Below are 21799 nucleotides of genomic sequence, written 5' to 3'. Positions count from 1 at the left end.
ATACCTACCTGTTATTTAGTTTTTCTGAGTTAAACCTACGCACCTACCTATCTATTCGCCGTTCCCATGGGCGGGCCAGCTGCTGCAGGAAGGACAGCCGCTCCGTGCTGGAAATCTATTTAATCTTAGCCTAGAAGCTGGGTATGACTACCCCGCCCCTCTCCTCTCCCCAGGTCATAAACTGGGCATGACTTCCCCCTCGGCCAGAAGTTGGGTATGATTTACCCCCCCCCCCCCCCCCCCCGGCCCGAAACTGGGTATGACTTGACCCCTCCCCCTCCCCCCAGGCCAGAAGCTAGGTAAGGCTTGCCCCTACCCCCAGGCCATAAGCATAAGCTGGATATGACTCCCCTTCGGCCAGAAGCTGGGTATGACACCCCCCCCCCCATGCCAGAAATGCCAGAAACTGGGTATGACTTGACCCCCCACTCCCCCAGGCCATAAGCTGGGTAAGGCTAGCCCCTCCCCCCAGCCCTAGAAACTGGTTATGACTTGACCCCTCCCCCCCCCCCCTCTCCCCAAGCCAGAAGCTGGGTAAGGCTAGCCCCTTCCCCCAGTCCATAAGCATAAGCTAGGTATGACTCCCCCTCGGCCGGAAGCTGGGTATTACTTACCCCCCCCCCCCCCAGGCCAGAAACTGGGTATGACTTGCCTCTCCCCCCTCCCACCAAGGCCAGAAGCTGGGTAAGGCTTGCCCCTCCCCCAGGCTATAAGCTGGGTATGACTTATCCCCCCCCCCCCCAGGCCAGAAACTGGGTATTAGCATCATATTAAGTATTATTATGTTCAATACAAACAATCATTAAGTTACACTCACCCCAACCGCGTCTCCGTATTGCATCGAATCCTATGAAAATGTGGTTTTTGGACATACCAATACTTATTTTTCACAATTTTTATTTTTAAAAATTACTGGTCGATAGGTTACTTTATTTTGAAGAATAAATGTTATTAAAAGTTTTTTTCTAAAACTGATAGTTTAGCCGGAAAAAAATATTTTCCATCCCATTAGTACGCCGGCTGCGCTCGATTCGGATATAATGACGTCACGCGGCCTTGCGTACGTTGACTTTTAGCGGCAAAAACGGCCTATGTTTATTACTTAATATCTTCGTAAGTAATGGTCCGATTTGGATAATTCAAAAAGATATATCTTTCTTATGTCTTAAAGATTAACGTAGATACTAGTTTTATGGAATTTTCTACAACAGTACTGATCCTCATTCTTTTATTAGTATATCTGCAACAACTGTGATACCTTGCAACAGCAGATCAGTCTGTTCCATGTTGAGCAGATCAGTGTTTTCCGAGAGTTGACACAAAATTGGTGCAAAATTGAATGAGCTTTGATAAGAGTACACTATGAACGTGTAAACCACTATAGGAGTACACTCGTATGACGCTGACTCGTACGAGTGTACTCGGACGTGACTCGGTCCGAGCTGTCTCGTAACGTGTCAACCCGGCTTTAAGCCGGGTTTTCACATTACGAGTTGGCTCGGACCAGCTCGGACCGAGTCGGCTCAGATGACTACTCGGAGCTCGGACGCTACTCGTATCGTGTAAACACCTAAAGGACGTCGGTTCCATGTAGCTTCATGGTCGGTACTCAATCCGAGCGGACTCGGATCTTACTCAACTTTTCGAGTTGACTCGGATGGTTTTCAGAAAAACAAAATGGCGACTAAGAAAAATACTAACTAAGAAAAAGTGGAGTGAATGCGATACTACTTAATCTAAAATGATTTTTATATGTTTTTGGATCTTCTTCTTCAGTTTCACGTAAAAAAATATCTGATGCACCAAATTCATTACGTCTAAAAACCCATTTTCGGGTCCAAATTGGTCTCTTTCTTCATTCTTTTTCCCTTTCGTGATTCTGAACTTCTTCTATTAACTTATCTGCTACAACTTCTACACCTCTCAGTCAGCAGCAAATCACTCGACGTCATCTCGGATGGAGGGATACGAATGTCACTCGGACCGCAGTGAACACTCGATGTGAAAACCACTATACGAGTGTAATCCTATACGACCTAACTCGTACGAGTCCACTCAGGTCCGAGCCAACTCGAACTGTGAAAACCCGGCTTTAGGATAAAGATCCATACGGTCAATTCTCTGGAAGCCATATTGCAGTGTTTGGTTCAGGGGGCGCCACCATCGTTCAACTATAGTTTTCAACATATGACAAAAATCGGAACCCGATCCGGTCCGGTATTGACGGTGGCGCCCCCCTGCCCAGTCAATGTCACGTAATAACTCTATGATGTCACGGGTGGGACGCGGCTTCAACGCTTTAAGCGCATTACGGACCACGACCACAACACAACCCACCCATACTATTTATTAATCTGTGCGAGGTAGGTTAGATTGTTGTCAATGTCAACAATTTGTCACATTTTTGTTGTTTGTTGTGATCATGTGATGGTGCACAGATGTGGTGTTTGGTGATTGAGGTTATGTTGTGATAATTTTCTGATTTGATTTTAATTTTGGCAAAATACATTAAAAAACGAAAACGAAATATGGATACCAAGACAAATAATATAAGATACCCGAAATCTGTTTTAACATTGTATCTAAAACTTTATTGCAAAAGAAGAAACAAGTCTGTTAGTAATTATTAAACCATTTATTAATAAAGTCTGTTCAATTTAAATCTGAAATATTTTCGTGATTATGTAATTGTTAACTAGCAAAACAACCCTGAGGCTCAGTTGTAACAAAAAGGCATATTGTTTTAGAATAAAATGTTGGAGGGAATACAATCATGGATTACTCTTAGCAAGTCCGAAAAGCAAAAATTTTATAAAAAGTATAAAGAATGCCGGTTAAATCATAAGATTAAATTAGCCAATTACTTGAGCAAGACCCAGCCTTTTATGAAAAAAAAGGAAACTAAAAGGTAGTTTTTTAACACTATTACTATTATGTTGTAAGGTAAAGTTTTGTTCGTTTGTTTCAGCCAAATGACGTCCACAAACGTGCTGGACAAAGGCCTCACCAAGAATGACATTCTCATTTTTCTTATATTTGTAAAATTTGAAATGTAATGACTATATTGTCATTATTTTTTCACATACACTGCAAGTCAATAATATGAAAGTGATGATACCTACTTACAGTATACTTTATTCGAGATGCCAATACCATTAATGGCTCAATAAAGTACCTCAATTGACTGGTATCTAATAAGTCCTTTAGCAGTATGAAACTGATTATTTACCTTTTGATTTTTAGTTATAACAAAACAACTGGTGGTAGTCAACCCAAAAATGATCAACGAGAAAATCCCAAAAATGTGACAGAACAACAACAATGCAACAGGTTAGTGTCACTGATTCCATGACCCTGCAAACAATGCTAGAGACCAAACAATATTTATAATTATTTAACTGATTTTATGAGTAGCAAACAGCCAGCTATTTAATGTATTAATGAAAGTCATGTCAGACCCAATGATTTAGGAAATTTTTAACAAAATATCACTAATATTAAATGTGTGTAACATATCGCTAAGTAAACAATGTGTATGTAATACAGTGACCAAGCAGTATGGGAGGAAGCAAAATTGGAAGGATCTGTAGAAGAAACTGCTAATGATTTGGAAGAATCCAACAGACTAATTGATCCTGAAACCAGTATTGAGCACAACCTTGACATTGGTGTAAACAATGATGAAATTATATGTGACAATCCTTCAAATACGGAAAGCAGTTCGCCAAGTAGGGATCAATCAAGGCCTAAATTGGCTGAACCAGCTCCTCCTAGTGTAAGGTAAATGCATACATATTATTTTATAACACAACAGTATTTTTTATAATGCTCATGGCCTATACTCCCAATATCTTTCAATTTCAGAACCGCAAGAGAACTTTTTGAAATGTTAAGAGGTACAGGTAAAGCTGAAGTTATGAATGAAGAATCATGGGCCAAGCTGCCAAGTCAACAGAAAAGTCGATATCAACGTGCTCTGCGATTGCTCAAATGTGACTACATCCAGAAGTATAAACAATACTTAGAAAGTTTATCTTCAAAAGAACTTTTCCACTGTTATAACAACTTTTTTGATTGAATATAGGGCCTCTATCCAGAAATAAATATGAGAATTAGTTTTGGAAAGAACTTTTCCATTGTTACATTTTCAAATGATTTAATTTTCATCATTCTTCTAGCTGTGCCTGGGATTTCATACGCGTAATAGTAATAGTTTAAATATTATTTCTCCCTTTTTGCAAAAAATTATGATTGTAGCCTCTTGAATGTTTGATTTTTGCTTAGCATATCATATATCTAAATTGGTGTGGTGACAGGAATCAGAGGTGGAATTGTGTAGTGTATTATATTTATTATTATATTGTGTGTAATAAATAAATAAAGCAATCGTAATCATTTGACAGTTCAAACGTACGATAAAGTCAGTAAAACAAAGCTTTTGACAGAACAATCGTATGTTATGAACTATCAAATGATAACAATTGCTTTCACCACCACACCACCTCAGGAAACCAAGGACAGAATTAGCAGAGATACAAATTAAAAGTAAACAATAAATCTCTTATGATTACATTTATATTACAAATAAATATTATACAATATTCAGGACTCAGGAGCAATTATATCTAAATATAAATACTTTTACTTTTTCTACATCAATCTGGGATATGATGCTAAATAGGTGCAGTAATGAAGCCCAAAAATTTTGTGAACATTTTGTATTAAATAGTGCAAAACAGATGAAATTACCAAGCTTATATTACTTAATTTACTTTAAAATTTTTTACCAATTGTTAGACAACATACCTACATTAATTTTTTTCTTTTCTTCTGTGATTAAATAATTGTGATGAACATAAAATCTCTACTTAATAATTAGTGTTCGTATAAACGAGTATAGCTGGTTAAACTTAGTAACTTATTTTCCGCAAATGAGTCCAAGAGCCATTCCAGCAAAAAATGCTGCTACAAACACATGAGTTTCAGTAGCGCGATAGTGTTCATCCCCAGTGAAGTTGTGATACCAACGTTTAGCTTTAACTTCTTTTTTCTTTAACAAATCTTCAGCTTTATCCAATTTGCGATCCACAAATCGTTCTACCTATAACAAATAATATTGATATGTTACAAACATTACAGATATTAAGCATAACATGTCTATGAGAAAGCTGTTGTTACAGTTCAATATTGCAGAAAAATGGACTACATCTCATACTCTTTTTTTTATATCAATTACCTAAATATGTCTAGGGTCATTCCATCGTTTCGGGTGTTACGTTCGTACACACATATTCAACAATTTCATGTATTTTGAAATAGTATTTTAATAATGTTAGGGCCTTAATCTGTCCGTTTTTAGTTGTTTTATCTTAATAATAAAGTTTGTACAGCTTAGAATGTAGGATAACGAAAATATGAGTCGAAAAGTGTGCGTTTCGGGCGTTACGAGATTTTGTCTCTATGTTCTGACTGTTGCTGCATTTACTCGAAATTTAGCGAATTTTCTTAAGGAATCATACCTAAAACTTACAGGACTTCTAAAGTATGACATTTACAAACCATGTAACATACAATCACTGTTAAATATAACGTTTTACTATTTTTTTATAATTTTTTTCTTTGTTTCGGGTGTTACAATGGTTCTGTTTCGGGTGTTACGAGTACGAAAATTCAACTCGTTTTATCGATAAAGTCGGTATTTTATTAGTCTCTAGGTACTACAAAATAAGGAGTACAACAAATAAACACAAATAGAGCGAATTCTGGTTTGAAATTACGAAGCAGCTTTTTTTAAAAAATATACAAAGTTCAAGTTTAATTTTTCCTCAGAATATAGCTTTTTCTATTGTTTTTGGCTTGAAATAGCATTACTTTAATTTCTAATTCAGATATTTATTGGAAATGTCAAACATCGACACTTTTTAGCAATACCTTAATTTTAGTGTTAAGTCGACATTTCAAAAAAGTCTTAAATTGAGAAATATGACTCCTTTTCCGATGCCAGCGCTAGTGGGAGGTCAAAGGACCCTCACAGTAATACTTTTTCACTTCTCCAAGCAATATACACACATTATCGACATATAAATAAAAATGTAATACCCGAAACGTTTCGGGTGTTACAGTTTTTAATCAAGAAAGAAACATACTAAATTAGTATCATGCTCAGATATTAGTTACTATTTGAAATCATTACAACCATGACCTTACTTTTACCAAATATTGTTACCCTAATCCATGTGTAAGGTACAATAATAAAACAAATACCTGTTTTTCTGTTTCGGGTGTTACATCGCCGAAGTAACAAGAAAACACACTTAAAACTTGATGATTATCCATTTTTTTGGGACTATGACGCTATCTACCAATACTATGATAAATACCCTCGAATCATATAGTGGCAAAACGTTTCACAGATTGATAGTTTTTTTAAAATCGTATTACCAATAATTAGAGAGAAAATGATCATTCAGACAGTTGACTTAAGTATAGACTTTGAAGACTAATAACTTAAAAATTACTTGTTTCTTTCAGATTTTTTTTGTTGCACATTATAATTTGGAATGTTTACTTTCAAAATTCATCAGATTTAATGCGAAAAGAACATATTTAGTTTTTCACCCTCGGTAACATTTGTCATGGAATGACCCTCTAATGAGCATACTTTGGTGAGTATATAAATTGTAAGAATAGAAATAAAAAATATTCCCTCACATTATGTACTTTTTATTCTTTTACCCTTGCATGCTTTGCCATTATTTTTTTATTGTGATAATACTATAGAAGAATACTATAGCAATAATGTGACTTATTGCATTAAATAAATCCCACATACTCCCAGAAACTCACCATATCAATTTATTATAATATCAATACCTAATGTATAATCAAATCCAATGTTATAATATTCATGATGAGGCGATACCAAATAAAAATCCTCCTGTAAACCCTGCTGAATAATATGAATTATCTTTGACAAATAATAATACCTGGAACAAAATGCATGTTTTATAAAGAGTGTCAAAAATAATAAATGTCCCAAAGTCCCAAATATTATCATTTTTTGTTTTAATTTCAATGGAGAGCATCTCGAGGGGGATAAGCAGTACTAAAAGCTTTATATTTCATGGGTGATTCTCAGTTGTTACCAATGAAGGTCAGCTTTCGCCAGGTACAACACTGATAAAAACATCCTAGTGGTTATGAATTAGTTTGGTAGATATTGACTAGAATAATAGGCTTTGGCATAAAAGTAAACTTAAAGATCATGTCATAGGGTTCAAAATGTGTTCTGTGGATGGTGACAACTGAGAAAAAAATGTCATCAAACCAACACAACTTACTTTTTCAAACCAGTCTGCAGATTTTCCTGTTGTTTCTTTTTCAATTTTATCACTTATTTTGTCAACTTTTTTGTTGATTTTCTCCCAATTTATATCAATGTATCCTTTTTGGCTCGCTATGTGCAGTAATATTACTCCTCCACCTAAACCAACAGCAGCAACTTTTCCAATTTTCATGGTTATAAATCCAGTAATCCTGTAAAAAGATTGAGAGTTAATTAGGTAATGTGTGAGGGTCTTTCCATAGTAGGTAAATTTAAAGTGTGTGTACCGACAAAACTGCAGTAGATCAAGGATGAAAGGAATAAAGTTTTCATGATTTAGTAAAAGTAAGTACAAAGAAATCTAAAAATGTATCAATGCATGTTAGACACTTAAAACTTACCATCCTGACGCAGTTCCTAAAATTAGCTGCTTTGTGGCCGAAGTTTTTCCGATGTCAGCAATGGCCTTTTCAATAAAATTTTTAGCATCATCAACGATTTTCTTGGCATCTTCAGCTGAAGAGTCTTCAGTTTTGGGTTTTGCCATTGTTAATTATTATGCAACTATTACAAATGGTACTCAAAATGCAGTAGTCGTTCGTCTCGTCACAAAACAAAGAAACACAAAATTTGTCACTACATATACTATAGTGATCTGTGATTTGTCACCACGGCACCACCAACCACAGATTAGTATGCCACCCACAGACTAGAGAGTATAACCCATAAAGTTAATAATCCGAAGGAATATTAACTTTATGGTATAACCTAACCAACTGTCAGTCAGTCCCATGAAGCTAAAGATAAAAATGGAGGCCACACTTGGAACAACAACTTGAGTCAAAATATACCTACATCTCTATCTCGCTCTCTGTGGGCCGATCTCTCTTTTTAGTGTGGACTGTAGTATTGCTATCTCCTTATTTAAATCTCCTAGTAAATTCTTCGAAATAGCCAATTCACTAACCAAATCTGAAGTTAAACAATTAAATAATGAAATATTTGAACTACGATTACCTAGTCAAATTAAAAATCACAAAATTGTCGTCCGTTTAGGTTTAATGTGTTGGCGAATCAGGGAATTACAATCCCAATTCCTGGGGAATCGGTACCATGTGGCAACATCGGCCCAATCCAGCCCATCATGGCGGTTGTTTACTATTTTGTTTATTATGCAGTTAATTTCGTTTGAGATTGTTTACAGGAAATAATCATTGTTTTATCACAAGCTAAATGGTGCAAAATTTTGTAGTGCGTGGTTGCGGTAGTACGTGGTGTCCTGGAAGTGACATAAGATTGCACGCGTAAGTGTTTATTTCGTGATTTCCGACATTGGATCATTGTAAACATTTTTCACATTTTTTACAGTAATTTCTTCCTACAACGTTTTACCAGTATTTACACTTATCATTTAATGATACTTAGGTCAAGAATAATAAAGATTTTACATTGAGTTTCATTGAATTTGAGCAAATTTATATTTTTTGTTTATTTAGAAAGAGAGAGTCTGCCCACAGAGAGCGAGATAGTGATACATACTTTATGCTTCAAGTAGGTATTCGGAGTGTGGCCTCCATTTTTATCTATAGCTTCATGGTCGTCACGCACGTATATACGTCAGGTGTCGTCATGTCAGGTCAGGATTTTGGACTGTTTTGGACCATTTGGACGCTGTGTTTGTTGTTTTTAAAATCGCGTATAATTAATTTTATATAAAATTTCGCATTTTTGTGAGTCTTCTTAACATGTCTTCTAATAAGAAGTGAGTTTATAAATGTTTTTTTAATTAAGTAACTTTGTTAAAAGCCTGTTTTGGTGAGGGAAGGTTTTTATTAAGTCCTTCAGTAATGCTACAGCGAGTCCAAACACAAGTTTACGATTATGAGTAAAGTCCCTTTATTATCCAAAGGTACTTACAAGTCAAATTACATTTTTTTTAGGTATGGGCTTATTGTACCCGAAAAGCCCAAGCAACCATCATTGGTCTTTCAGGCATCAAGGAATGTTTTTGGAGATGATTTGGACTCAGATGATGAATCAAATAAAAAACCTGTGCTACTACAACCTAGTCATAATATAAATCGACAAGTAAGTGACCTAATATTTATGCAAAATAACAGTTCCTAAATATTTTTGTGATATTAATCTAAGGTGATGACATGATTTTTATATTGGAACTATTTTATAGGCTAAAATTGCCCAAAATAAAGCTGTAGTTGAAGATCCTACGGTTTTCCAATATGACGAAGTTTATGATGCATTGAAAAATGAAAAAGAAGAAAAAAAAGTGAAAGATAAGGAAATTAAAAAACCCAGATATATTGAAAATCTTTTAAAATCAGCAAACAAAAGAAAAATTGAAAATGAAAGACGTATTGAACGACAGGTCAGTATTTTTTTTTTATTTTGTGCTGTGCTTGGTTCTTACAATTTTATCTCTAGACTGATATGTGTTTAGATTTAATATACATGTGTATTTTGTGTTACATATACCTAATGAAACATTTGAATTTCTTCATAGATCCAGAAAGAAAGAGAATCAGAGGGAGATCAATTTGCAGACAAGGAAGTTTTTGTAACTTCTGCTTACAAAAAGAAACTAGAAGAAATGAGTTTAGAAGAAGAAAAAGAAAAAAGGGAAGAATATCTAGAAAGTATTGGAGATGTGACAAAACAACGAGATTTAGGTTTGAAAAAGTTATACACTGTGTAAAAAATATGTCATCTCTCGTTTCTACAGTGCTACTTGAAAGATATATACAGGGTGTGTCGTAAATAGTGGTCCAAAGCAAAGTTCCGACTACATGACTAGCCGCTCTATGAAACCGCTGGGAAGGGGTATCTTTGTTCAACAATAGCTTCGAAACAAATAGACGTAGACTAATAAATTTACAATCGTTTTATAGAATAGCTCAAATACTAATAATGCAATGCAAATTAAACATACCTTAACTACCCGGTTTTTCTTGTGCTGTAAAATAATTGAAAAAGAAGTGAAAAAAGTTATGTTTTTTTCTAATTAAATCCATTCTTACTCCCTTAAAATGTATGAAACTTGTGTCTGTTTTCTACTTATAGATAATTTTATTGGCTATCGCTGATATAAATATTTGCTTATTAATGTTAAGTTATCCATGCTTTCACTTGTTTTTGAACGAAGAGGTGAAAACTAAAAATTAAAAACTTAAAACTTTGTAATTTTGCGAGAAATGGGTCAAGCCCCAATTGGCAATGCCAGATTTTGTATGGAAGTCGAACGTCTTTTTTTTTTCGCGCGGCCATTGACCAAACTTTGTTTTTTGATTACAAAATAGTGTGATAAACCAAACTTACTATGGCATGTATACCTCTAAACTCAGTCTGAACTTCTAATGCTCGTAACCCAGTTCAGACTGAGTTTAGAGGTATACATGTCATAGTAAGTTTGGTTTATTACACTACATATTTATTTTGTAATCAAAAAACAAGGTTTGGTCGATGGCCGCGCGAAAAAAAAAGACGCCAATTTCCGGCAGTCTTTTGAAGTATTTTCATCGATAAAATTGTCCATAGATTACGCCCTTAAAGTTTGATCACTACATGCCCGGGTCCACATTGTATAGTTCTAGTGGTGAGGAAAAAACAGATTGATCTTAGTATTCTTTAATTTTTTCAGGTGGATTTTATCGTCACTTGTATGAACAGAAGCTAGGAGTACAGAAACCTGTTGAAACTGAGGAAAAACATGTATTAAAAGAAGATTTTAAAAAAGCCAACAAAGATATTGAATCTGGTAAAAAGGATAAGATTAAGGATGGTTCAAAGAAAAGAAATTATCGTAAAAGAAAATCTTCATCAGATTATAAAAACCACCTATCAGAAGGAGAACTTGAAGATTCAGATGAAGAAATCAATCGCATCAACCTTAATGACATTAAAATGGCTAAAAAAGCTAAATTAGATAATGCAAACTTAGATGCTGATTCTGACTTTTCTATAGATGAATCTAGTGATGAAGATGAAAAAGTTGAAAAAAGTGAAAGCAAAGGAATTAATGAAGATGTCTTTAAAAAACCAGAACCAATTGAGAAAATTGAATGTAAGGAAAAAGTTGATGAAACTCCTGATACACAACCAAAAGCTGTAACTAAAAAACCAAAAGTTAACATTTGGCAAAAGAGAACTGTAGGTGAAGTGTTTGAACAGGCTTTGAAAAGATATTATGAGAGAAAAGCTGCCAGAAGTTTAATGTAATAAATAAATAAAAAAATACTATAATAACACATAAATTGTATTATTTACTTCTGTGATGATGTTATCTATCCTACAATAAAGAAGTAAATAATAATTGAATTGTGCCTTATATTGAGAAATGATATTTTTTATACCTCCTACTTATTTAGGTAATAAACTAGGTGGGCGAGATATTTTTGAAATGACGGTTGGCAGTTAATAGTTATGAAAGGGAGAAGCCATATGTACCATCGCCAACAGTGTTAACTATCCATTGCCTGTCATGTCGTCTCGTTCTATCGCAAAGAATCGCTATTTGATGAGAGCGAGAGCAAAAACGGAAATGGATAGTTAACAGTGTGGCCGTGTGTACAACTAATGACCCGAACATGCAATCAATGGAGGTTTCCAATTTTTTTCTTTTAATCAATCTTGAAAATATAAGTAAAACTAATAATAATTGTGAAAGAATCATAAAAATATCTCTACAAACAAAAAAGTTACAGGGCCCCAAAGTTGCATATAACAAATATTTCACGCCATTTGATCGGTGTAGTCACGACAGTCAATCAGTAAATCGCCCCTGGTCAAGTGCTGTTGAATGATCCAATTTTTTAAAATCTAGTAATTTTTATAGTTGTTTTATTTTTTTAGCAAACTAGTCGCATCTCAAACTAATTTTTCGAAAATTATAAATAACTTGAATAAATCGAACTGCCTAAGGCGGGAATTGAACCCACGACCTTCCGCTTGCCGGGTGACTGCTCTTCCAACTCATCTACTTAGACACTGGATGAACCCGTCGAAATTTTCGCCCTAGGCAGTTCGATTTTTTCAAGTTATTTATAATTTTCAAATTAGTAGTTTTTAATTTTTCACTCAAGTTTCTATCTTAGTAAAATTTTGTAACCTTTTTTTAACATATCCCAGACCTGGCCATGTACAAAAAGAAGAAGACTGACATATTAGTATACAGTGTGTCACGTTAAAGTGTACATATGAAAATAGATGAAACTAGACCTATTTTTATCGACAAAAAAGAGGTGAAAAATTTTTGAGATTTTTTTAAAATTTTTATAGAATTTTTTTTCTTCCAATTACTTATTGTAAAGAAAACGTAATAATTTTTAAACTAAGCGGTATATCCTGATAAAATAAAAACAGTAATAATGCTAAATAACAGGCGATACTAAAAAAATACATAAAATACACAAAAAATGCCAACAAATAATAAAAAATGATACTTTTTGAAAAAAATCTGCTTAAAAATTCGTGTTTTTTTGTTTATTTGATAAATTTCTCCAAAAAATGCCCCTATAACCGGTGGTTTTTATTGTTTTGTATTATTCTCTATCGTATTACCTTTGTAAAACCAAAAATTGCATGTCTCTATCCCTATCACAACATTTGCTATGATAGTTTGAACAAAGGCATACCACAACATTATTCTCCTCTACAGGTAGGGACAATTTTAATTTTAACTAAAATGCTTATTTTTCTTCGAAATCTTTTGTTTTTACTTGAAATCTAACTTGTCTTTATCAAAATTACAAATCTAGAGCCATTTTCAGTTTCGTTGTTAACGAAGCGTTGAATGGCGCGCCCGGAGAGGCTTAGTTCAAACGAACATAGCAAATGTTGTGATAGGGATAGAGACATGCGATTTTTGGTTTTACAAAGGTAATACGATAGAGAATAATTCAAAGTAATAAAAACCACCTTTTATAGGGACATTTTTTGGAGAAATTTATCAAATAACCAAAAAAACACGAATTTTTAAGCAGATTTTTTTCAAAAAGTATCATTTTTTATTATTTGTTGGCATTTTCTGAGTATTTTATGTATTTTTTTAGTATCGTCTATTATTTAGCATTATTACGGTTTTTATTTTATCAGGATATACCTCTTAGTTTAAAAGTTATTACGTTTTCTTTACAATAAGTACTTGAAAGAAAAAAAAATCTATAAAAAATTAAAAAAAATCTCTAAAAAATTTTGACCACTTTTTTGTCGATAAAATTAGGTCTAGTTTCATCTATTTTCATATGTACACTTTAACGTGACTCACACTGTATATCATTCTCGACAACGCGCCAGGCAAGGGGTGGTATGCATTGTGGTCACGGCACCGCCTATGTTTGAGTTCCACGCGAAAATATGTGGTAATTTAAATAATTAATTTCTCGGCCATTTCTTGATGGATTAAAAAAAAAATCTTCACCGTCTTTTTAGTTCTGGTCTATATTTTAATCCCATTCAGTGAAATACATAATAATGTTTTCAACATCAGGAAACTTCTCCATTATATTATTTCTTGATATTGTTTAGTTAGTTTGCAAAATTCACAACGGATGTCGGAAAAGGGGCTATGTCAAAACCTATAACGTAATCACTTCTTAAAATTGAAAACACAAACATAGTTAATGTTAACTTTGTTAGTTCTGTAGGGCTCCAGGTTCTTGCAGCGCCATTGAAGTTTGTAATTAATAGACTGAGACTGAACAGTGTTCCTTGAAATTCTCACATTTATTAGAATGAGTTTCTGGTAAATTAACTCCAAGAATAAATCAAAGTCTTTACAGCATATTTCGTTATTTCTTTATATTTTTGAATCCTAAAAATTTTATGAACGATGGTGGAGGTGAAAGGGTGAAGAAATATTTGAAAGTTACTGTTATTTTTTTTATTTTTAAAATTATTTACATGTACTTTAAAGTAATAAACACTTAATTTTTGTTACACCACCACATAATGGGCCTTGCAGTGAACTGAAAGAAAGAAGAGCATTAGTTAGTATTAAATTATGAAAGCTTGTACTATATCACAAAAGACAAACAGCTCATACCAAATGAGGTAGGTTTTAACTAAGTTTTCTCTATACAATGTGTCCGGGCATGTAGTGATCAAACTTTAAGGGCGTGATCTATGGACAATTTTATCGATAAAAATACTTCAAATTTGGGGCTTGACCCATTTCCCGCAAAATAACGAGGATTTAAGTTTTTAATTTTTAGTTTTCACCTCTTCCTTCAAAAACAAGTGAAAACGTGAGTAACTTAACATTAATAAGCAAATGTTTTATATCATGCGATTGCCAATAAAATTATCTACTAGTAAAAGTAGAAAACAGACACAAGTTTCATACATTTTAAGGGAGTAAGAATGGATTTAATTAGAAAAAAACATGACTTTGTTCACTTCTTTTTCCGTTATTTTCCAACACAAGAAAATCCAGGTCGTTAAGATATGTTTTATTTGCATTTTATTATTCGTATTTGAGCTATTCTACAAAACGAATGTAAATTTATTAGTCTCTACGTCAATAAGTTTCGACGTAATTGTTGAACAAAGATACCTCTTCCCAGCTATTCCATAGCGCGGCTAGTATGTAATCAGAATAGGTTGTGTGATTCTTTCAGGCAGTGCATTTTCGCATGTCGCGTGCGCTATGGAAACCGCTGGGAAGGGGTATCTTTGTTCAACAATTACGTCGAAACTAATAGACGTAGACTGATAAATTTACATTCGTTTTGTAGAATAGCTCAAATACTAAAAATACAATGCAAATAAAACATACCTTAACGACCTGGTTTTTCTTGTGTTGGGAAATAACTGAAAAAGAAGTGAAAAAAAAAAATGTTTATTTCTAATTAAATCCATTCTTACACCCTTAAAATGTATGAAACTTGTATCTGTTTTACACTTCTGCCAATAGATAATTTTATTGGCTATCGCATGATATAAAACATTTGCTTATTAATGTTAAGTTACCCACGTTTTCACTTGTTTTTGAAGGAAGAGGTGAAAACTAAAAATTAAAAACTTAAATCCTTGTAATTTTGCGAGAAATGGGTCAAGCCCCAAATTTGAAGTATTTTCATCGATAAAATTGTCCATAGATTACGCCCTTAAAGTTTGATCACTACATGCCCGGACACTGTATAAGTATCGTATATTATTGAAATAAAAATTAAAACTTTATTTTTGATTATTTCACTGAAGAGATTTATTTTTCGGGTTCCGTCTTTTTCACACTACATTTTATACATAACGAAAGTTAAATGTGTGAAAATTACCAATAAATTCTGAAACGGGGTCATTTTCTCCTTCTGCTCTCATTGTCCCAGTAATTTCTTCATTTTCAACCATCGGTAATACCAATTGCACAAATTCTGGCGTGTAAGGAGGCGCTATTGCATCTAAAACCTGAAAATTTACAATGTAGATGGTATTGCAATAAGGTGCACATTAAGCCTGAAAATGACCAATGTAACAAAATTGGGACAATTTATGCATTCATAAAGGTGCTGATAGACTTGAGCATTCACTTGTAACAGAACATCGAGCATTCGCCGTTTTTATATTTGTCGAACTGAACAACGAGCCGTCCAAGCATAGAGCCAAACATTGCTATGAACGTTTTCATGAGCATTCTAGTGAACGCTCTAAAATAACAAATACTAATTATTATTTTACAACACACTGGAGCTGGAGAGCAACAGGGTTGCGGGGAGGGTCGTCGCAGAGCGGCGGGGCGCGGAACGACGACCGAAGCTTGGCTCGCCAAATAGCTCGAAGCAATGCTCGCTAGAATGCTAGCCAGAACGCTAGCTAAAATATTCTCGTATTTTTCTTTGATGTAACATTCGCACAAATGCTCATTACAAGTGAATGCTCAAGTTTATCAGCACCTTGAGAGATTGAAAACAAACTATACCTCAGTAATAAAATATCGAATCAAGGAAATGTCCGTATCGCCACGCTGCCAGCATTGCTTGATGTACCGTAGTACGGGCACCACGCAGCCACGACTAAGCAGGTTCACCATACGATCAAGAAGCATTTTCTTTAATTGAAGCTGAAATATAATTTGAAAAAACAATTGATCGACCATAATATTGTTAACTTTTTTTAAATAGATGACGTAACTTGAAAAGGCTATCAAACCTGAACAAGAATTTCTAATTCGTCTTGCGGTGATTCGAACAATTGAACGAGCAGCCACAGAAGTCTGTGATGAAGTAAATGATGACACGATGCGACCTCATCCAGGAGTGCTAGATGAACGGGACAATGTTCAGTGCAGAGTTTGAAGTATGAGGGTTCAGTTACTACACATTCCACCCACACCAGTACTCCCATACCAACGACTGGAAATCTGCGACATAAATATTCATATTAGGATGAGTTATAGGGGTTTTTAAAATTGTAAAAGAAATACACGGTTCATTGCTTGTTTGTACCCTTCAATATCTATAGTAATGTTTCGTCGTTACCTTATACAGTGATACAAAGTAGGAAGTTCCGCAATCAATTCGCTGGAGCTAGCAGAACTGCTACAAACGGCGTGGACTTTTTCAATAGCCTGTACAGTAGCTTTCAATTCATCTTTTACTGGGCGTCCAGGCGAATGCCCTTCGCATACACTAGCAGCATAGGCTAACAAGTACATGTATTTGGATTTGTGTTCTGGATTTAACTTGCTGCCTAATTTAAAAAGCGCATCGACCAGGAGTTCTAAAACAAACAAAAATCTGCATGTACAAGCACAATATAGCATAACATAATTTGGATTTGTTTAAAATAATTATTAAACTCTTAATTCAACATTGAATTTTGTTCATCTTATTGATTGTAACTTTTGCCCGCATCACCAAGAGTCTGTTACAACAAGAACTCTCATTTCAAAAACCGTGAAACTATCCAACTTTTATGGGTTTAGTGGTAAAAGGCCTACCTACCTTTTACTAAAAGGTATCAGACAGATACAGACAGAGTAACAGACTTTAGCATAAATGTAAATATCACGGGCTTCAAGTCAAACTGTCGTTTAAGCAATTTTGAAACACCAATTTATTATATGGTTATTGTATATAAAGTTACATCGTAATCCGTTAAGCAGATATTTCCTGGGTCATATCAAGCTTTTGTATTTATGATACGTAGGATTTATAAATACATATTAACTATCCGCATCGTACCTAGAAACTGGGGTATTCTTAAAAGATGTACTGGCGGTGGTTCAGGCTGCGTGTACGCGCGGAAGAGCACGGATATGTCGGCGGGGTTGAGCGCGCCGCGCGACAACATGGCCGCCAGCGCCGTGCGCGCGTTGCGCCACGACTCGCCCGCTGTCAGCGCTAGTGTTATTGGAGTGACGTCATGGCCGCTGGAAATAATAGCACGTTATTTTATATTCCCTAAGATTTAACTACTAATTTCCATAGTCAAATATTATACAAGAATATTTGTTATTATATTTTATTTACTACAATGTACTACAACCACTAAGCATGGATTGCACCAAAAAAGAGTAAATATTGATCTCAGAATAAATCGTCAGTTAATCAACATTTTAACATATTTCCTATACTGAAACTGTCAATGTGCCAGTTATACCTGGAGTTATTCTCAGATAAAAGTTTGGTCGAATCATGCCTAAGAGTTACCGCCATCATTAATGATTTGAAATTTATTTAGACATGTTAAAGATTGCTGATGATTTATAGGTACAACATAGAACGTACAAGTGATGACACTTAAATAAGATACAAATTTTTAAGTATTAAAAGTACCTTTGTTGAGCACATCGAGTAATTTCTTGTCCCAGTCTTTTCATTATTGCACCACCCCTTGGCTCTTGAGATAAAATGTGCACTATCACTTGGCTGTATACATAGGTATGAGCACCGTGACAAACCATTTTCTGAAAGTAGTTTAGATAAACTTAGCAATAATCATAAATTAGAACAACAATTATAAAAACTCTGCAACAGAGCAATAGGCCAAATGAATATTAGTTTAATCCTTCAAGGCCCGTGAATCTAGACACAATAGATAACACTGGGGAACAGTCATTTTGCGGCATGGTAGTTTAGAGTCAATTCTGTATGCGACTAGTGTGCTGAATACTAGAAAAATATTAGATTTGCCAAATTGACTCTAGATCTTGAGATAAATACTATTAACTATTTATATGAAAAAAACCAAAATAAAAATACCAATCTGTATAAAAAAAATATTTACACTAAGATCCTATTTAAGAACGATATAAAAATTAAAAATATATTTGCTTTTCATCAAATAGTAGAAAAAAAAACTACAAAAAGCTTTTTTTGTAAGCTTTTATGTTATGGTTTTGGTCAGGAAAATTCCATAATTATGGCAACAGTAATCAGCCATCATCTGGCGGTCCCATTGACCGTGGATATCATTCTTCCACTATCCTGATATTCTGGTAGAACCGTTCTGCTTATTCCTCACTGTAATCACCCAGATTATGGGAGAACGTGTCCAAATGGCTATTGTTAAAAAAAATTAATACTCAAATTAGATCCTTTTGTGTTAAATTTTTCAAACAACCAATTCTGAAAAGTCTGGTGCTCTATGACTCCCCAAATATTGTTTGATTACTAAAACAAAGCTTAGCCATGCTTCAGATTCAATTTGTGTTATGTGGTTTACAAATACAGTGTCTTAATAAGAGTACGGATTTGCGGTCAATCGAATTTATTTTTTCCGTATTCAAACGGACGTTTCAGGACGTAAAGGACTTTAATTTGGCTGACTTTTGATCATTTTAGTGATTAGAAAGCTCAGTTTATATCTTTGGCTTTCCAAATTGAAGTCCTTTACGTCCAGCTTGACTCCAGTATGGCAAAGAGTCTTCACGAGTCTTGCAGACGATATTGGACCCCCAATATTTATTATTTTATGGAAGTTTTATAAGACAGTATGCTTGGTAGGTTTTTATCACTACCTCCGTGATCTTATTTCTTTGCTTTTGTAAGTTTAGAAGCCAAATATTAACAAAAACTGTTGGGATTGTAAACGCAAGGTTTTCATAATGAACTCATATAATTTTTGAGACAAAAAAGCTCTTTAAAAATAATTTAAAAGACACAAACTGTTAATTTAAAGGTCTAGTAGCTGATTACCAAATTGTTGTAACTACAACTACACTAATACATGAGTAGATAATAAAACTTAGTGGGTATAATCAAATTAATATAAGTTTAGGGAGGGTCGTTTAATTTTTTTCATTGATTTCTTGTGTCTCGTTTATCTCAAGAACCAAAGTCAATCCAAAGAAAGTAAATGCACACCATTTATGTCTTATACAAGTATTTTCAAAATCCATTAACAAAATAGATGCCGCAGATTTTTTTATTTTTTTTGTTCCGCAGTGTAATCAATTGTAATGGCATTAATGTATGCCGTCTGGGACTTTAAAGGTTAAATGCAATATTTTTTTTTTCTTACAGCACATTCATTAACACTATTTTGCCAGTCATCTGAACTTTGTAAGAACCCAACAATAGCAGATTTGAGGACCCTCGAAAATACTTCAATTTGCTGAGCAGCTGTTGAGATGCTTGTTATTTCTCCTTGGAATCCTGCATCAGATATTAACTGAAATAGAAAAAAAATGTTATGGACTTATTTTAGAGGATAATTTTTATGTTAGATGCATTTTTATAGATGGAGATTTATTTACTAACCTTTATAGTGAAGTTTAACATTAGACAATCAGGATATTCTTCAGCCAAACGATATATCAATGACCGCCAAGTTGGATGTTCAATCATTTCTGTCAGCCATGCGGGTGTCTATACATAAAAATTTCATTAGATGCACTTAGTTTTAGTCTTAGAACACAATAATATTAGCTCTATAAGCTGGCTATGAGTACTTGCATAAAAAGCTTAAACCTTCTTTAGCTTTAGCAACAAAACATAGATTTTATTAAATGCAAGTTAAAAGCAATAACTTTGATGTTAATATTGACTGACAATTCAGTTTTAGTAACATAACTAGCTTTTGCCCGCGGCTTCACCCGCGTGAAATTTAGTTTGTCCCAAATCGTAGAAAATTATAGCCTGTATGTTATTCTGGGTTATAAACAATAATACTGTAAAGTTTCATCAAAATCCGTTCAGTAGTTTTTGCGTGAAACAGTAACAAACATGTTGACAACCAGACATCCATACAAACTTTCGCATTTATAATATTAGTAGGATATACCTACAAGTGTTTTTTTTTTATAAATCTCTTCTTAGAATTTATGATCAGTTTATCAAACTAAATAAATAAATAAAATAAATGAACTATCATACTCTAAATTCTACATACTTCTCCTTCTTCTGTAAATATTGTGTCTGCTTTTTTAGGATCAAATGTTTTCAGTATCATGTCCTTCAAATGATTTTCGACCATAGCTTGAACTTCTGTGACTTTAACACCTAATGTAAAAAGAAAAATAAATAATTACATAGGCAGCGCAAAGTACATAACCATATTTGATCAATAAAATTTACCTCCAAGTATGAGCCATTCTGCCAACAAGTTTGCCATTTGAGCCACTGCGCTGTAATTTATTGATAATTGCTCAATTACTTGTTCCGGATTGCCTCCAGCTTGGAAATATCGTTTCAGTTGGCCGAATATACCAGGTTCCATGATGTAGTCTGGAGTTTTGAATTTTTCCAAACATTCTTGCAACACTTCTTCTGGATTTTCAATAATATCATCACCACCTTCATCCTGAATAAATAAATGATTGGGAAGTGTTACATTAACGTTAGAGTGCTTTAAATAATGGAAAATTGTGGAGCACAAGTAAAACATTCCCGTACTTCATAATGAGGATGACTTGATGATTCCCACACACGTTCTTCTTCGTATTGGCTCGGCATTGTTAGTGAAGTTACGAAAACGGCATAAAATCTGATAAAAATTGCCAAATAAATGAAAAATAACAAATATTGCCATAAACAACTCGACGCGTTAGATGACAGTGGATGACAGTTGTGAGATGTCAGATAACTGTCATTCTCTTATTCTTCTTTTTTGATGAAGTTGGCAATACACGTCGAGGTCGACTTGATTTGTGCCATTTTGAAGTATAATATGTGATACGAGTTAGAGTAAGCGCACACCGTTGATTTTTCGTCGACCGATAGTTTAGTCGGGCTGTTGATCAGTATGGGCATGTATGGGAGTGCGCACACTAAAGTCGGATTCTTTAGAAATTTCCCTATATGTAAACAAATATGGCCAACTGACATTAAAACATTTTTAATCTGTGCCCTAGTGAGGCGACAAAACCTCTCGTTAATCGCGGATTGAAATTATTGTAGTACTTACGTACCTATAGAAAGAATTTATAAATCTTTATAAAGCAATGCATTAAACAATGAGGATCATTTCGATTTTTAGCTGTGAATGCAGATTTATAGGGCTAAGAAATCCTTAATATACAGT

At 34.2% G+C, this 21799-nt stretch overlaps 4 protein-coding genes across 8 annotated transcripts; 2 read left to right on the top strand and 2 right to left on the bottom strand.

Annotated features, from left to right (window-relative positions):
• Positions 1 to 2290: 2290 nt before the first annotated feature.
• On the top strand, positions 2291 to 4146 carry LOC135071403 (uncharacterized). 3 transcript variants are annotated; one of them, XM_063965209.1, is made up of 5 exons: positions 2291 to 2363; positions 2748 to 2908; positions 3244 to 3330; positions 3547 to 3780; positions 3865 to 4146. In XM_063965209.1, the coding sequence occupies exons 2-5, from the start codon at positions 2754 to 2756 to the stop codon at positions 4076 to 4078; spliced, it is 690 nt and encodes a 229-aa protein (XP_063821279.1). In that variant the 5' UTR covers positions 2291 to 2363; positions 2748 to 2753; the 3' UTR covers positions 4079 to 4146. The 3 variants fall into 3 exon arrangements, with proteins under 3 accessions (XP_063821279.1, XP_063821273.1, XP_063821268.1); XM_063965203.1 differs by lacking the exon at positions 2291 to 2363 and adding an exon at positions 2381 to 2459; XM_063965198.1 differs by lacking the exon at positions 2291 to 2363 and adding an exon at positions 2399 to 2615.
• Positions 4147 to 4557: 411 nt separating this feature from the next.
• On the bottom strand, positions 4558 to 7961 carry LOC135071428 (FUN14 domain-containing protein 1). Of its 3 annotated transcripts, none has more exons than XR_010257245.1 (4): positions 7726 to 7961; positions 7341 to 7536; positions 6847 to 6986; positions 5012 to 5101 (listed from the first exon to the last, which is right to left on the bottom strand). XR_010257245.1 is itself a non-coding variant. In XM_063965230.1 (4 exons), exons 1-3 carry the CDS (start codon positions 7869 to 7871, stop codon positions 6906 to 6908), a joined length of 423 nt encoding a protein of 140 aa, XP_063821300.1. In that variant the 5' UTR covers positions 7872 to 7961; the 3' UTR covers positions 5014 to 5101; positions 6874 to 6905. The 3 variants fall into 3 exon arrangements, 2 of the variants coding, with proteins under 2 accessions (XP_063821289.1, XP_063821300.1); XM_063965230.1 differs by having other exon boundaries at positions 5014 to 5101; positions 6874 to 6986; XM_063965219.1 differs by lacking the exon at positions 6847 to 6986 and having other exon boundaries at positions 4558 to 5101.
• Positions 7962 to 8956: 995 nt separating this feature from the next.
• On the top strand, positions 8957 to 11656 carry LOC135071396 (nuclear speckle splicing regulatory protein 1). The gene is made up of 5 exons (XM_063965190.1): positions 8957 to 9086; positions 9265 to 9412; positions 9513 to 9710; positions 9846 to 10011; positions 10980 to 11656. Exons 1-5 carry the CDS (start codon positions 9070 to 9072, stop codon positions 11555 to 11557), a joined length of 1107 nt encoding a protein of 368 aa, XP_063821260.1. The 5' UTR covers positions 8957 to 9069; the 3' UTR covers positions 11558 to 11656.
• A 2540-nt stretch (positions 11657 to 14196) lies between these two features.
• LOC135071385 (negative elongation factor D) lies at positions 14197 to 21351 on the bottom strand. The gene is made up of 12 exons (XM_063965180.1): positions 21172 to 21351; positions 20854 to 21079; positions 20669 to 20778; positions 20038 to 20145; positions 19799 to 19948; positions 18112 to 18242; positions 17518 to 17705; positions 16813 to 17053; positions 16484 to 16694; positions 16254 to 16394; positions 15613 to 15742; positions 14197 to 14304 (listed from the first exon to the last, which is right to left on the bottom strand). Exons 1-12 carry the CDS (start codon positions 21229 to 21231, stop codon positions 14273 to 14275), a joined length of 1728 nt encoding a protein of 575 aa, XP_063821250.1. The 5' UTR covers positions 21232 to 21351; the 3' UTR covers positions 14197 to 14272.
• Between the last annotated feature and the right edge of the window lie 448 nt (positions 21352 to 21799).

Source organism: Ostrinia nubilalis, chromosome 1 (assembly GCF_963855985.1).
Source record: "Ostrinia nubilalis chromosome 1, ilOstNubi1.1, whole genome shotgun sequence".
NCBI classification, from domain to species: Eukaryota; Metazoa; Arthropoda; class Insecta; order Lepidoptera; family Crambidae; genus Ostrinia; species Ostrinia nubilalis.
Note: the sequence above shows the minus strand (reverse complement) of the source record. Positions and strands in the feature narration are given on the sequence as shown.